This window comes from Manis pentadactyla, chromosome 13 (assembly GCF_030020395.1).
Source record: "Manis pentadactyla isolate mManPen7 chromosome 13, mManPen7.hap1, whole genome shotgun sequence".
NCBI classification, from domain to species: domain Eukaryota; kingdom Metazoa; phylum Chordata; class Mammalia; order Pholidota; family Manidae; genus Manis; species Manis pentadactyla.
In genome coordinates this window covers 58,311,018-58,326,381 of record NC_080031.1, presented here as the reverse complement: position 1 = coordinate 58,326,381, position 15,364 = coordinate 58,311,018, and the positions used below count along the sequence as shown (strand labels likewise).

Genomic DNA, 15,364 nt, shown 5'->3' with positions numbered 1-15,364 from the left:
AGCTCTCTGAATGAACACATGGATAGATGGATGATGGAAGGAAGGATGGATGGAAAGAAGGAAGGAAGGATGATTAGCTGGATGGTTAGATGGACAGATAAATAGAAGGAAGGATGGATTTATGCAAGGATGGATGGATGAATAGAGTCATGGATGGTTGGATGGATGTGTGAATGGAAGGAAGGATGGCTAGATAGGACAAGTGGGTAGATGGATAGATGGATGGACGGACAGACTAATGGACAGAAGAATGGACAGGTGGAAGGATGGAAAGGTGGGTGAATGGATGGTTGGAAGGATGGGTGGACGGCAGACTGGTGGCTAACAACCTCTGAGGTCTCCCTTTGGGTTGGTACTGTGTTAGACCCTGTTGTTACTTTGGAAAAGATGATTCTAGTTGTAAAGGTCAGGCCCCCTGGGGACTGTGAGCACCTTGGGCTGCTCAGCAGCTGGGGCACAGTCAGCCGAGGGCTACTATGCCCAGCGCCTCCATGCTGCCCACCCCACCCCCAGCCCCAAAGAAGGCGCATCCTTCCTGCCTGGCTGTTGTCTGTCCCTGCTGTCTTTCCCTTCCCGCAGCAGGAAGCGCTGTCATCCTGGCCTCTGCTGCACTCCCCCTGCCTTCCTGTTCCTGGCCCAGGAACTGGCTTCTTCCTTCCCCTGGCCAGCGGCTCTGGCCCCCCAGCCTGCAGGAGAGCAGTCCCGGCAGGCGCTGCGCCGAGGTCAGTGGGGCCAGAGTGCACACCTCCTCTTCTGTGTGCTGTCAGCAGCCTTGGGCGGGAGGAACCCTGGCATCAGCCACAGGTGTCTGACTGTGGGAGCAGCCCACGGGGCTCCTGGGTGAGGGGCTGGCAGTCCTGGGGGTCAGGTGCTGACCATGGCTGCCTGTCACTGTCTCATTTGATCCTCACACAGCCAGGGAGGGAGGGAGAGGCCACGAGTCCCATCAGCAATAAGGAAACTGAGGCACCAGGCCCCACTACAGCCGTGCAGGAGCCGAGGTCTGGCTGAAGCCCAGGAGCCCAGAGCCAGCATCCCATCTCTCTGTCCCCTTCCCTCCCAGCACCACCCTGAGTGCTAGCCTCTACGCCCCCGTGCTTCCCAGCAGCCTCCTTCCTGGCCTCTTGGTTGTTTCTCAGCCCAGAGGGGCCTTGTGCCCTGAGGACACATTCGCTGGCTCCTCTGCCCTCTGGAACTGTGCACGCCCTTGGCCAAGCCACGGAGCAGAGCGCAGCCTTCCTGGCCAGTGCCACCCTCAGTGCCCCTGCCACATCCAGCATCTGTCTGCCAAGCACAGCAGGCCGTCACCTGCCTTCCGGCTGGCCCAGGTATATCCTCTGTCCCTCCCTGCTCCCTGTGCCTTGGAGATCTGCTGCTCCTGTTGCAGCACCTGAGAGGCCTGCCCAAGGCCCGAGACTCACAGCATCACCCCCACCCAGCCCTGACCCAGCACATGGCAGGTGGGGGTGTGTGCCATCGGGTGGCTCCAAGCGGCCAGGATGGCACTAGCCCACAGCTGTCCCCAGGCCCAACACGGCCAACCCAGGGATAACATCAGGATGGCCTGTGAGCTCAGGGGCCCCCTCCACGCCCTGGCAGAGCGCAGCGGTCACGGTCATTCCCTCCTGCAGGCCCTGCCTGTGAGTGATGGGGCTGCCCTGCTAGTCTGACCTGCACTCTCTTTAGCAGCTGTGCCCAGGAGGACAGAGGCAGCCAGGGGCCTGTGGCTGCAGACTGGAGGTGAACCAAGTTGGGGGCACAGGGGGCAGCTGGCCAGCAGAGCCTGGGCTTGGGGGCTCTGTGCGTTAGTCCTAGGGGGCAGCGGGAGGGAGACCTGCCCCAGAGCCCTCACCCCACACCTTTGGGCCAGGCCTATGCATAGACCTGGGGGAAGCACGGGGGGTGCTCTTTCATGGAGTCCCCCACCCACACCTAGTTGGCAGCCTCTGTGCCTCCGGAGGTCAAGGATGAAGTCCATGAGTGCCCGCACCCACATTCACGGAATGGAGGGGCCTAAGCTGATCAAATCATCTTTCTTGCATCAGCCCTGGAAACATTGCTCTCACTCCCTCTAGGTTCACTATCAGAGCAGAGGTCACAAGCCGGGCATTCCTGATGCCACTCATCGCCCATAGCCAACTGACCACCAAGTTGTGCCCATTTTCAGAGCCAGGACTGAAGGCAGGGTGGCCAGGAATGCCAGGCATACCTGTCTCCTCTCCCTGCCACTCTGGCCGAGTGCTTTGCACTCATACAGCTCAGATGCGCAGCAGGGGACACCTTCCAGTCACAGAGCCACTCCTGGACATCCTGGGGCTGCCCCTGTCCAGTCCCCCTCCTCTTCACTCCACTGTCTGGCCAGCCTCCCCTGGCTTACCACACCAGTGTCTCCCCATTCGTCCAGACCTCACCCCATGGTTAGATGATCTTTCTAGAACACAAGTTCCCCTCCTACTTAAAACCATTCCCTGCCTCCCAGCTGCTTGGGAGCAGAACCTGAGCTCGCAAGACCCTCCAGTGAGCCCTGCCACCCACCACCTCCTAGTGCCTGCTCTGGCCTTGGAGGTGGACTCCGCATGCCTCTGACCCGGCATCTGACAGCTCCTGAATGCAAGGAAGAAAACACCCTTGGCAAGGGACTTGGCCCATGACTGCCCCTGGGGGTCTGGGGATCTGGGGAACAAAGTGTGTGGGCAGGCGTGGAAGCGAGGGATGGAGGTGGCAGTGTCCTGCACTGAGGTAGGCACATTGCCAGGGGCAGACCCTGAGGACGGGGACATCTGTGAGGCTTGTTGTTTTTGAAAGGTCTCTGGGACATCCAGGTAAAACTGAGAGGTGGTCAGAAATTCAGAACCCTGCTTGTGCACCTCTCTCGACCTCTCCCTGGGGAATGTGGACCAGCACCTGCCATGCCTGCCCCTTCTTACTCCTCAGCCCCCATATCAGCTGGGACCAGACACCAGGCACCTGTCATCTCCATCAAGCTGCGTAGCACCTGGCGAGCCATTTCACCCCTCTGGCCTCGATTTCCCAATCTCCAAAATGGGCACAATAAGCATACGTCACAAGGCTAAAACCTTCATGCACCTGAGTGTGAAGCAATTTGATTAACCATTTTATGCCAAAATTTGGCTCAGCTGCTAGGCACTCCCAGTGTGGGTGCATGTGTGTGCGTGTGCACATGCATGCTGCTTATTACAAATGAATCTCCACCTGGTAGAGTTCAGGGTGACTTTGAGGGTGGCGCTTCAGTTTGGGTGAGGATAAGAGCTCACCCCGGAAGCCTGCATTCCGTGCTCTGGGCGGCACACAGCGAGGAGGAATGGAGCGCCCCACAACCCGGCCCATGGTAGACCCTCACACTGGGAGCAGTGCCACCCTCTGCCTGGACTTCTCAGCAGCCTCCCCAAGGTAGGGTGGAGAGCAGGAGGAAGGTCATGGGTTGGGGCTGGGTGTGTGGTGGGTGCAGGCTAGGTGGGCATGGGGCTAGGGTGTCCCTAGGACCCCAGCAGGAAGGGTCTGTGTACCAGTCTAAGAAACTGGTGCTTATCATTGGGGCAGTGCTGAGGCCTTGACTCTGTGGTGGGGAGACCCCTTGGGAGCCTGGAGGTGCCTCTGGGGAGCAGGGAGCAGTGGTGAAGCTGAGTGGGGATGTGGCTGCCAGGGCACCCCTGGGGCTGAGATGGGAAGGAGGGGCGTCCCACAGACGCAGAGCTCCCAGGTGCAGCCAGCTGTCCCAGGAGTTGCCCTGGCCTGCCTGGGGTCAGGACTCTGCTCCTCGGAGGCAGGACAGGCGTTTTTATCAGACAGCACAGCTGGCTCAGAGGTGGCCCCCCAGAGCTGCTAAATCGGGTCCGTGGGCTCCTGCTGCAGGAAGAGGGAAACGCAGGCAGGATGTCCTCTCTATGGCCGACAAGTCCTTTCCCATGAACCCCTGCTGACCTTGTTGGCCACGTGGCGGGGCTCCCCCGCTTGCCACCCTGACCTGTGCCTGCTCACGGGGCCACCCACACCCTAGTCTGGCTGAGGGGGTGACCTGGGTCTGGCGAGCCAGGCGGGGGCGTGCCTGCTGTCTGCCCCACCCAGCCACAGCCACCGCCAGCAGTGAGTGCCCGCACCTTCCTGCTCCCAGACTTCTCCTCCAGCATGACCGGAAAACAGAGATCCCAGAGGAAGCCAGTGTCTGAAAAGGATCGAGACTCAGGAATCCCTGGCTCCAGCCGGACATGCCGGCTGTGTCTCGCTGCTGCTGGTCCAGGGAGTCTGAGAGGGACCCTCTCCCTGTCCACCCTCCTCTCCCAGGGGCATCTCAGAGGGTTGTGGGCATTGGCTAGGCCCTGGTGCAGATGAATCTGCCTGGTGGAGGAGAACGCCCGAATGACAGGAGTGTAAGCTAGACACAGAGAAGGACATCCCCCTGATAGCTAGGACCCCACATAATGCCCCTGGGCTCCCCAATGCCCCTCTGTCTCATTGCATTCAAGTGCCCCCAACTTTCCTCCTTCCATGGCTGGCATAGTTGCATCAACTGGGGTCTTCTAGGAAGTCTCTCTAGGCACCTCCACCTGGGGCACCTGCTGTCCAGTGGAGTGCCTCACCTTCCCATATCTTCTCCTCCTCTTAGGGTCCCCGTCTAGTAAACAAGCTTGTGAGCCATTCTGTTGCTAGTCAGGGACTGGCACTCATCCCTCCCTCCCCATCCTCCCCTGCTGCCTCCTGGGGTCACCCTCAGCCTGCTTGCTGTGTGGCTTTGCCCTTCTGGTGATGCCTTCAGGGAATCTGACCTGGCGGCTCCTTGCTCAGAACCTCTGTTTCCCAGGTGTGCTGTCAGCTCTCGCCACCTGCACGTGCTTCATTGTCCCCACCAAACTCCAGTCTCATCTGACTACCCCACCCCATACACCCTCTGGACTTTACTGCCTCTGGACCTTTGAGGGGTCCTTCTCTCTCCTTGGAATTACCTTCTCTGGAGTCTGCAGACCCCTCCAGGAAGCCCTGAGCTGGTAGCAATGCCACCTTCCTGTGCAGCCCACAGCCACCAGCTGGGCCTCAGCGGGGTCGCTGAGCACTCATCCCTGAGCTATGGATGTCTGACAGCATGTCTATCCCTGCCAGTGTGGCACTCAGGAGCAGAGCCAGGTCCAAATCCTCCCTGGGCCACCCTGAGCAGCACCAGAGCTTGTAACTTGCACAGAACTGCAGTCCCCTGGGTCTGGGTTCTGCTGCCTGGGGGCAGGGTGGGGATGGCACAGCCAGTAGCTGGTCAGACAGTCTCCTTGTCATACCTCACACCCGGTCTGGTGCCTGGCTGTGTGGGCTCTGTTCTCTGGGGAGGCAGCAGAGCCCTTCAGCCACACAGACCCCTAATCTCAGGTGTAGGGGGCACAGGGCAGAGGAGGACACTGAGAGCCCCCCACCCAATGCGGGAGCAGGAGCAGACTCCAGAGAAGGTAATTCCAAGGAGAGAGAAGGACCCCTCAAAGGCCCAGAGGCAGTAAAGTCCAGAGGGTGTATGGGGTGGGGTAGTCAGATGAGGCTGGAGTTTGGTGGGGGCAATGAAGCACGTGCAGGTGGCGAGAGCTGACAGCCCCTAATCTCAGGTGTAGGGGTCCCCAGAGCACAGAGCTGGGCCAGTGGATCACAGTACCAAGTAAGGCGGGGCTGGCCCCCAAATCGTGCCTGCACCCACTTGTGTTCCCTGGCCCACCTCTGCACACTCCTGTCCACATCAGGGCCTGGCTCAGGGCTGAGAAGCAGGGACAGCAGAGAGCTGGGATGGCCACATGTGAAGCAGCCCATGGCAGGAGCCAGTGTCCTCGAGCCAGGCCAATCTGCTGCCAAGTGGTCACCTCCTTCCCTTGCAAGTCCCTAAGCTGACTGCCCACTGTCTGGAGGTGCAAACAGCCTCTCTCTAGACTAAGCCCAAGAGATGAAGCCTCCTGGGGTTGACCTCTGCAACCTACCTTCTCCACAGGGACATTGCTAGGGCAAGGCATTTTGGAGCTGGACTGGGACGCCAGCAGTGAAGTCCAGCCCCGGCACAGACCCCAGCTTGTTGCTCTGCTACAATGGGGAAACGGAGATGCAGGGAGAGGAAAGGAGGGGCCCACGCCACACAGCTGGGCCCCGAGTCAGCTTCGGGGGCCCCAGGCTTCTCCATTGCCAGCGCCTCGCCTCCCACTCTGGCTGTGCTGACCCTTGACAGCACCTAAGTCCTCGTGCTCCTGCTCCCGCATTGGGTGGGGGGGCTCTCAGTGTCCTCCTCAGGCCAGCAGCGGGTGAGGCACATGCAGGGCTCAGGGGAGCCGCACAGGCGCCTCGCCACTGGCATCTCCCCGGCCAGCCTGGGCCACCCCTCCATGGCACCATTCAGCTAGCATTCTCTGTCCTCCTTTCACTGCGACTTTGGTAAGAGTCACATGCACTCATTGCAGGCCTGGCCTCATCTCCCCTCCTCCATGGGACACCAGCCTCCCTGGTTCTTACACCCTGTGGAATGTTCCCTGCCTCCTAGAAGCCTCTCCCTCTCTGGTGCCCCCCCCCAGCGGTGTGGGGGTCCCATCCTGGACCCTCTGCTCTGCTCCCTCTCCAGCTCTTTAGCCCAGCCTCTCCCTTGAGCCTCAGATGCTGCACCCAACTGCCTGCTGGACGTCTCCTCAAGGTGGGTCTCCCACCCCTCAGCCTGGCAGTCCAGCCAGGGCCCCATTCACTTCCTCTCCCACATTCATTCAGTCACTCAACAAACATGTCTGTGAGAGACTGGCCCGAGTTGGGTTCAGAGGAGCACAGGCAGCCAAAAGGCAGCCCCTCTGTCCAGACCTGCCCGGACCGAGAGGCCTAGACAGATGTCCTCTGCCCTCCTGCCCCTAGGTCCATCCACACCTGCCTCACCTTCCCTTTCCTCAGCCCTTCAGCCTGTGAAGGCTCCGAGAACAGGGTCCTGCTATCCCACAGACCTGTACGGGCCACTCTCCTCACTACTGACCTCCTGGGAACCTTGGGGAAGATGCAAATGACCTTGGGTTAAGCTTCCCCATCTGTAAAATGGGTCTAATGTGCCTTTGTGAGGATTAAATGATGAAGCATGTAAAGCCAGTACTCAGGGCCCACAGCACTCAAAAAGCAAGGTCCCCATCTCTCCCTTCAGGCCTCCCACACTCCTTCCCCAGCCACGCGGGGTCCACAACCCTCCCTCCACCCTCTGATTTCCAGGGTCACTCACTAGATCTTGCCGTAGACTTCCAGCCCATCCTCTCCACTCCTGACTTCATCCTTGAAGCCCCATTCACTACAGTTCTCTCTCTACTCCCTCCCTTACGTCCCGCGCTCCATTTTCTCCAGTTCAACAGCCGCACCTCCGGGCTTGTTCCCGACGCAACCGGACCCTGCCTCTCCTGTGTTTGAGACCCTTTCGTGGTGGCCCCTGCCTTCTGCGCCAGGCTCCTGAGCTCGGCCCTCAGGGCTCCTGCCCCGTCGAAAAGAGGGAGGTCGGCCTTCTGCCTCTTCTGCCACGCGGGTCGCTCACGAGTTGCCTATCCGAGATTCACCTAAAGGTCCAAAACGCACCTGTGCGCAATCCGCGCCATGGCGCTATGTCCCGTGGTCCCCACCTCTGTCCCCTGGAGTCCTTGGTCTGTGGAAGGTGGACGCCCGCCGTAGCGCCCTCTGGGGGACCGACCTCGAGCGCAGACGAGGCGTCGGGAAGTGCGCACCCCGGTCTGCGGCCCGGCGGGGATTGCCGCCTTGGCGCCCGGGACCGTCCCTGGTGCGCGCGGGTCGCAGGCTGCCCGGTTCGGCGTGGGGACTCCTTAGGGAAGCGTGTAAGCAAGCAAGCCAGGGATCCTGGATGAGGATGCGGCGCGACGGGGCCGATCCAGGGTCGCTGAGCCGTGGGCGGAGGAGCGAGGTGGACCCCGAGCACCATCCCTGCGCTGCGCTGCAGCCCGGCGCCCCGTCCCTGACCCGGCTGCAGTCGCTGCCCGCCCTTTCCTCATCCCGGGGGCCTGGCCCGACCCGCCGTGCTCCGGCCGGCGTCCGCACCCTTGGCTCCCCGCCCTGCCTCTCTTGGTGCCCCCGGACCCCGTTCCCCGTCGGTGCGGCCCCTCCGCTCGCCCCGGGACAGCGACCCCCCTCGCGGCCAGCCGCGCCCTCGGGCGGGCGGCGGGCTCACCGCGCTCGCGCTCGAGGAGTCCCAGGCAGAGCCACAGGCGCAGGCACAGGGCGGCGCCCCGCTGCATCTCCGGCCGCTGCGGCGCGGGTCCGACCTGCGCGGCGGCGCTCGGGGCTCGGAGTGTGGGCGCGCGGCCTGGGCGGGGCCTGGGCGGGGCCAGGCGCTCGGGCCGCCCCCCACACTTCCAGCTCCGCCCCCAGCCGGGGCCGCGGGCGGCGAGGTGCCCGTTGTGCCCCGCGGCGGGAGGCTGGTCGGTGAACCCCCGCACGCGTCCCCTGCGGCCTTTAAGTCGCCAGCCGCTGCGGGCGGGCGTAGATGGGTAAAGCACCAGTCCCCACTGCGATTTTAGGGAATGGACCTCGCAGTCAAGGTTGCACAGAATGTGCCAGACCGTATTTTTCTGTAATTTCCTTTAGCCGATAAAAACTACCTTTAAAGTAAGAAAAAAAGCAATGCCTATTACTTAAAAATACCAGTATGTGAAATGGTTGAGGACATGCGGCAAACTCCATCTTATCACCTACCAGGTGTGGATGGAGGCTGTACCCTGCGCAGGCCCGCACCCAGTGTAACCAGCCCCCACCCTAAAGTCATGGCCTCTTTAGATCTCCCCCAAATAGTTTTGTTCTGAGCTCATTCATCAGTCCTTGTATCAGGGGACACTTCACTATCTGACTTGGCAACCCTCTCATGGATTTCCTTTCTCTTTTCAGTTCTGTCTCTGCAATTTTCCTATTTGAAAATAAGTCCCATGACGATGATTTTCGCAGCCTCCCTTCCCTGCTTTTGTTCTACTTCATTCAGTTTTTCCCATCCCCCGACCTCAGCAAAAGTCCACTCATTCTTGCCAGAAACCAAGCCCGGATTGTTGATAACAACCATTACCAATTCTCAGGCGCAAGTAAGAACTGAATATATTTTAAAGCTGGAATCACATATCACTGCAAATAGTATAATGATTTAATAAATAAAGTTGGAGAAACTAGGCAACTAAATAGTAAAGTTAGATTCATTTTCAACTATATATTGATTTTCCAATTTGTTTTTGGTTTTAAAATTAAAAAATAGATGTTACACACATGTAGACAGTATATGCCAATGTAAATTTTAAACCTGTTTCCACCCTTAGATCAAGGAAAATAGAATGGCACTAGCTTTCCAGACGCTATCCCCCTTTCCCATCACAAAATCCTCCCTAAACCCCAAATCCTGACTTTATCATATCCCTGCTTTTCCGTATCTTGTCATTACTCAAATACATATTTTACTTGTCTTTTTAAACATTATATAAATGGAATGCTTCCCATATACATGTATTCTTCTGCTCAGCATCTTTTGTGAGATTTATCTATAGCACTTAGATAACCTACCCTTCACTCATATTCATTGTTATAGTCTTTCCACTGTGTGAAAACCACAATGTATTTGTTCATCTGCTGTTGATGGAAGGTCTTGTTGTTACTAGTTTCCAGCTTCTGCTGCTATGAACATACTTGTATGTTTCTTGGTGTACATATACCCTATTCTCTAGGTATGCGTCTAGGAGTGAAATTGCTAGGTCCTAGGATGTGTATCTGCATCTATGGCAGACAGTGCCAGCTATCTTTTCATTATTTGTACCATTTTGTACTCTGCGGCTGTGTAACTAGTTCCCTGTGCTCCATACCTTCAATGACATGGTATTGTCAGTTTTGATTTTTTAACTTAGCCATTCTAGTTGGTTTGCAGTGGCATCTCATTATGGTTTTCATTAGCTTTTCCCTAATTCCCTAATTAAACACATTTATATAATTGGCCATTTGGATTTCAAGATGTTTGTTCTTTACTACTGCCTATTGTCTTCTCCTTATTGATTTATAGAAGTTCCTTATATATTCTGGATATGAGTCCTTTGCCAGTTCTGGTACTATTGCTCTGTAGCAAATTACTCCAAAATGTAGTGGTGTAAAGCAGCAACCATTTTACTTAGCTTATGCTTTTGAGAGTCAGGAATTTGAGAAGGGCTTGGCTGCATAGTTCTGGCATGGGGCTCATGTAGTTGCTGTCAGGTTTCCAAAGGCTGGACTGGGGTGGACAGCTGGCAGTTGATGCCGGCTGTCATCTGGGAGCTCAGCTGGTGCTGTCAGTTGGCTTATTCATTCATGGCCTTTCCAGCAAAGCAGTCTCAAGGTGGTTGAGCTGGCTTCCTCAGATTAAGCATCCCAGGAGAACCAGGTAGAAGCTAGATGGTCTCAAAGAAGTGTCAGCCTGCCTGGTGGACATAGTTTCCAGCTCTTGGATAGGGAGAGACCAGGTCACACTGCTGAAGAGCATGTGGGATGGGAGATATTGCTGAAGCCATCTTTGGAAAACACGCTTGGACACAATGTGCTACAAATCCTCCCTCCATTCAGGATCTTACTTTTCAGTCTCTTAATTGGTACCTGTTTTGAGGGTAGAAGGGATGGGGAGACAGAAGATCTTAATTTTGATGCAGAACTCTTATGAATTATTTTCCTTTTGGTTGGTGCTATTTTTAACATTTTAAAGAAATCTTTCTCAACCTTGATGTCATGAGGATATTTACAACATTTTATCATTTACAAATTTCAAGTGTTTTATCTTTCACACTTAGATCTTCAGGCATCTGTGATTGTTTCTGTATAGTGTGAAGCAGAGGAGTCAGTATTTTTTTTCCCTCAAAGGATATCTAATTGTCCCGTCACTATTCATGAAAAGACCATCCTTTCCACACTGTTCTCTAGTTCTACTTTGGCTGTAAATTAGTCTACATTGCTTGGATAATTTTGGGGGCTTTGTGTAGGTGTCTGTGGGGCTTGCCTATTTTTGTACTGATATCATCATGCCAAAGCTATATAATAATCTCCATATCTGGAAGGTCCTTCTGATTTATTCTTTAAAAGTGACCTTGAAAGTCTTTACAATTTATATTTCCATTTCCATTTTAGATTTATCTTGTGAATTTTTACACACAGATGATATGCTGGGATTTGACTAGGGTTGTATTTAATCTATAACAAATTTGGAGAAAACTGACCCTCTTCCAATCCATAAACATGGTATATCACTCCGGTTTTAGAAATGCTTTAATTTCTACCTGTAATGGTCTCTTGTTTTCTGTGAGAATTCTTGGATATTTTCTGTTAGATTTATTCATACATATTTAATATCCTTATGCTATTGTAAGGATAATCATATGTTGATACTTCATTTTCTAATTTGTTTATTCTTTGCAAAATTTATTTTTAAAAATCAGGTAGTGCATCTTTAACTCATAACAGTCTACCTTCAGGTGATAATGTATTGCTTCATATCTAATATAAAACATAAAACCTTACACTAGTTTACCTCCATTCTCCCCACTCAGGTTTAGGCCAGTGTTGTGATTTTACTTGTACATAATATAAACCCCACAATCCATGGTCATTACTTTTGTCTAAGCAGTCACTTATCTTTCTAAAGACATTCAAATAAAAATAAAAATATTGTATATATTATATATTTCTGATCACAATGCCATCAGGTATCATTTTTCTTCTGCCTGAAGGACTTGAACTTTCAACATTTTTGGAGTGTGGGTCTGCTCGTGAAGAGTTCTTTCAGCTTTTGAATATCTGAAAAGTCCTTATTTATCCACTCTTCTAGGACTCCGAGTACAAGAGTATTAGACCACTAGATATTATCCCACAGTTTCCCGAGATTTTCCTCCTTTTTAGAAATGGTGGTAAAATGCACACAACAGGAAATTTATGCCATCTTAACTATTTTTAAGTGTACAGTTCAGTGGCATTTAGTTACATTCACATTGTGCTACCATCACTACCATCTTCTCCAGAACAATCTTCATTTTGCAAAACTGAAATTTTGTTCCCATTAAACTCCCCATCCCCCTTGTCCCCAACCCTTGGTAGCCACCATTGTACTTTCTATCTGTATGAATTTGACTGCTTGTATGTGGACACAGTATTTGTCTTTTCATTAACTGACCTATTTCACTTAGCATAATGTCTCCAGTATTCATCTATGTTTTAAGATGTGACAAGAATGTCCTTCCTTTTGACACTGAATATTATTTCATGGTATGTATATACCACATTTTGTTTATCCATTGATCTATTGATGTCCACTTGGGTTGTTTCTACTTCTTGACTATTGTGAATGGTGCTGCTATGAATGTGGGTTTACAAATATCTCTTTGAGTCCCTGACTTAAGTTCCTTTGAGTATATACCTGAAGGAATTGCTGGACCATATAGTAGTTCTATTTTTAATTTCTCTTGAGGAACAGTTTCCACAGTAGCTGCACCATTTTACACTCCTGCCAAAACTGCGCAAGTGTTCTGATTCTTCCACATCCTCAGCAACACTTGATATTTTCTGGCTTTTTTTTTTCTTTTTCAAATAGTAGCCATCCTGATGGGCTCCAGATGGTATCTTATTGTGGTTTTGGTTTACATTTCCCTAATAGTTATGTTGAGCATCTTTTCATGTGCTTATTGGCCATTTGTACATCCTCTTTGGCAAAATGTCTGTTCAAGTCCTTTGTCCATTTAAAAAATTGTTTTATTTTCCTTCTAGCCTTTTTTCCTAGGGTGCTTCAGTTGGGCAGTTTCTATTGATATTTTTCAGGTTCCCTGTTTTATTCTTCTGCTATTAAGCCCTTCCAGTGAAATTTTCATTTCTGATATTTTAGTTTTTAACTCCAGGACTCCATTTGATCTTTTTTCATATTTCTTCCATTTCTATGTTCATCATGTTCATTTGTTTTCTTTTTAAATTCTTCAACATTATTTATAATGGCTTTAAAGTCATTATCTGCTAGAACTACTATTGTCTCTTTCATTGGGTTTATTCCTGTGTGACTGACTTTTCTCTTGTTTTTTCCTGCTCCTTTGCATGTCTAATAATTTTTATTGGATGTTGGACATTTTTAATATTACACTGATGAATGTCTGGATTTGTAATGTTCCTTCAAAGGGTACTATTTGTTCTGGCAGACAGTTAGTTGTAGATCAGCTTGTTTCTTATGACATTTATTATTAAGCTTTGCTGTGGAGATGTGGTACCTTCCCACTAAGGCTTTATTCTTTTGAGGTTTCTACTGAATGCCTCAGGTATTCAACAAGGTCTTTTCATTCTGGCTGTTGCTTCCAGTCCTTTGTGATTTCTGGGAATTGCTCAGCCTATAGCCCCATGCTCAGCTTCTTGAAGTTTTGCCTTATGCAAAGGTAAATGCAGTTTAGCAATCAGCAAAACACTTAAGGTGTGCATAACTCAGTCTTGCCCTATACCCTGTACCACAAATTCCAGCCACTTTGGCCTCTCTAATTCTAAGGCCTGTTATCTCATTTCAACAGGACTACTGTGCTTTATTTGGGTTTCCTCGTCTTGTACCAAGTTCTAGAAAGTTGGAGAATTTGTAGGACTTACCCAGCCAGAAAGTTGAAATATTTTCAGGACTCACCTGGTTAGTTGTCAAAAAACATTGTTTCATATGTTTTGTCCAGTTTTCTAGTTGTTTATGGTAGGAAGAAAAGTTTATGGTGAAAGTGGAAGTCTTTCACTTTGGATTTGCACTTACATGTTTATTGGTTATTTGGATAGTCTCTGTTTTGAAGTGTTCTTTTGCCTATTTTCTATTTGATTGTCTTTTGTTGTTAATCTGTAGAACTTCTTTATATATTCTGGATAATCCTTTGATGGGTATATGCATTGCAAAAATCACCTACTCAGTGACCTGATTTGCATTATTTTAATGTTCTCTTTGATAAATTGAATTTATTAATTTTAATATAGTCCTTTCTATAGTCTTTTCTGCATAGCCTTTTTTGTTATGTTATAGTCTAAAATCTTTCTGTTTACTCCGTCTAAAAGCTTTTGTGTTGTAGTCTAAAAACTTTCAATTTACTCCAAAGTCATAAAGATATTTTGCACCACTTTTTTTTGTCTTAGTTTTCTATTTTCACAATTAGATTGACAATCCATCTAGAATTGATTTCTGTGTAAGATAGGTACCAGCATTCATTGTTTTCATATTGCTATTTAATTAGCTTGGTATAATTTGTTGAAATAACCAGTCATTCCCCACTGCATTACAGAGGCATATTTGTCATAAACCATGTCATCATATATGGGTTGGTCTGTTTCTGGACTGTTATGTTTCATTTGCCTACATGCTTATTCTTGTCTTAATACCACATGTTGTAATTACCATGGTTTTATAAAAACTTGTAAGGTGTTAGTCCTTAAAATTTGTGCTTCTTTTCTCAGAATGGCTAACTTTTTATTGGTCCTTTGCATTTCCATATTAATTTTTGAATAAGCTTTCATTTCCAGAAATGAAAAATGTGCTAGAACTTTGATCGGAACAATATTGAATGGATTTGGAAGAATTATCATCTTAACAGTTTTCAATCGCAAATATGCTATGTTCATCCATTTATCTAGTTTTTCTTTCTTCTTCTATCTGTCAAATACATAGTTTTGTAGTTTTGATTTGTTAGGTTTCACTGTAACCAAGATAGTAGATAGCACTGTCTAATTTTCAGTATGATTTCTTCTTTGAGCTATGGGTTATTTAGAAATATGTTGTGTAATTTACAAATATTTGGGAAATTTTGGTTACCTTTGATTTTTAGTGTAATTTGTCTGTGATTAGAGGATGTATTCTGAGTTCAATCCTATGAAATTCACTAACACTTACTTTTAGGCTCAGCATGTGGTCTATCTTGGTAAACGTCCCATGTGTGCTTGGAAGTAATATACTTGAAAAAGTAATTTAGTGTAGCATGGCACTATACATGGAATGTAAATCCAGTTGGTTAATCATGTTGCCCAAATCTCCTGTATCTTTACATTTTGTTTGATTTCTTGTTCTGTCAATTACTGAAAGAGGTATGTTAGAATTCCACCTATAATTTGGCTTTTCCACTTCCCTTTTAGTTTTGTTAACTTTTGATGTATGTAGTTTGAATGTATATTATTTTGTATTTATGTATTTGTTTTCTATGGGTTAATGAAGTACTTTTTTCTTTTTAATTGATTACTCAAGTATTTTTTTACTGTTACTTTTTTTCTTCTGTCAGTGTGGTAGATTGCAAAGATCGCCACCACCCTTTGCTTGTCTCTGTACCTGTGCCCTTCACAATGGGACTTTGCAGCTCCTCTCAACAATTGTATATATTTTGGAAAAATA

General features: G+C 50.2%; 1 protein-coding gene across 3 annotated transcripts in view; it reads right to left on the bottom strand.

Annotated features, from left to right (window-relative positions):
- FLT4 (fms related receptor tyrosine kinase 4) overlaps positions 1–8,440 on the bottom strand; it is a 36,246-nt gene extending 27,806 nt beyond the window's left edge. For all 3 annotated transcript variants that reach the window (XM_036917813.2, XM_057490385.1, XM_036917814.2), the window contains exon 1: positions 8,171–8,440. In XM_036917813.2, coding sequence (XP_036773708.2) covers positions 8,171–8,237 — 67 coding nt within the window. In that variant the 5' untranslated portion in view covers positions 8,238–8,440. The remainder of the gene's footprint in view (positions 1–8,170) is intronic.
- Between the last annotated feature and the right edge of the window lie 6,924 nt (positions 8,441–15,364).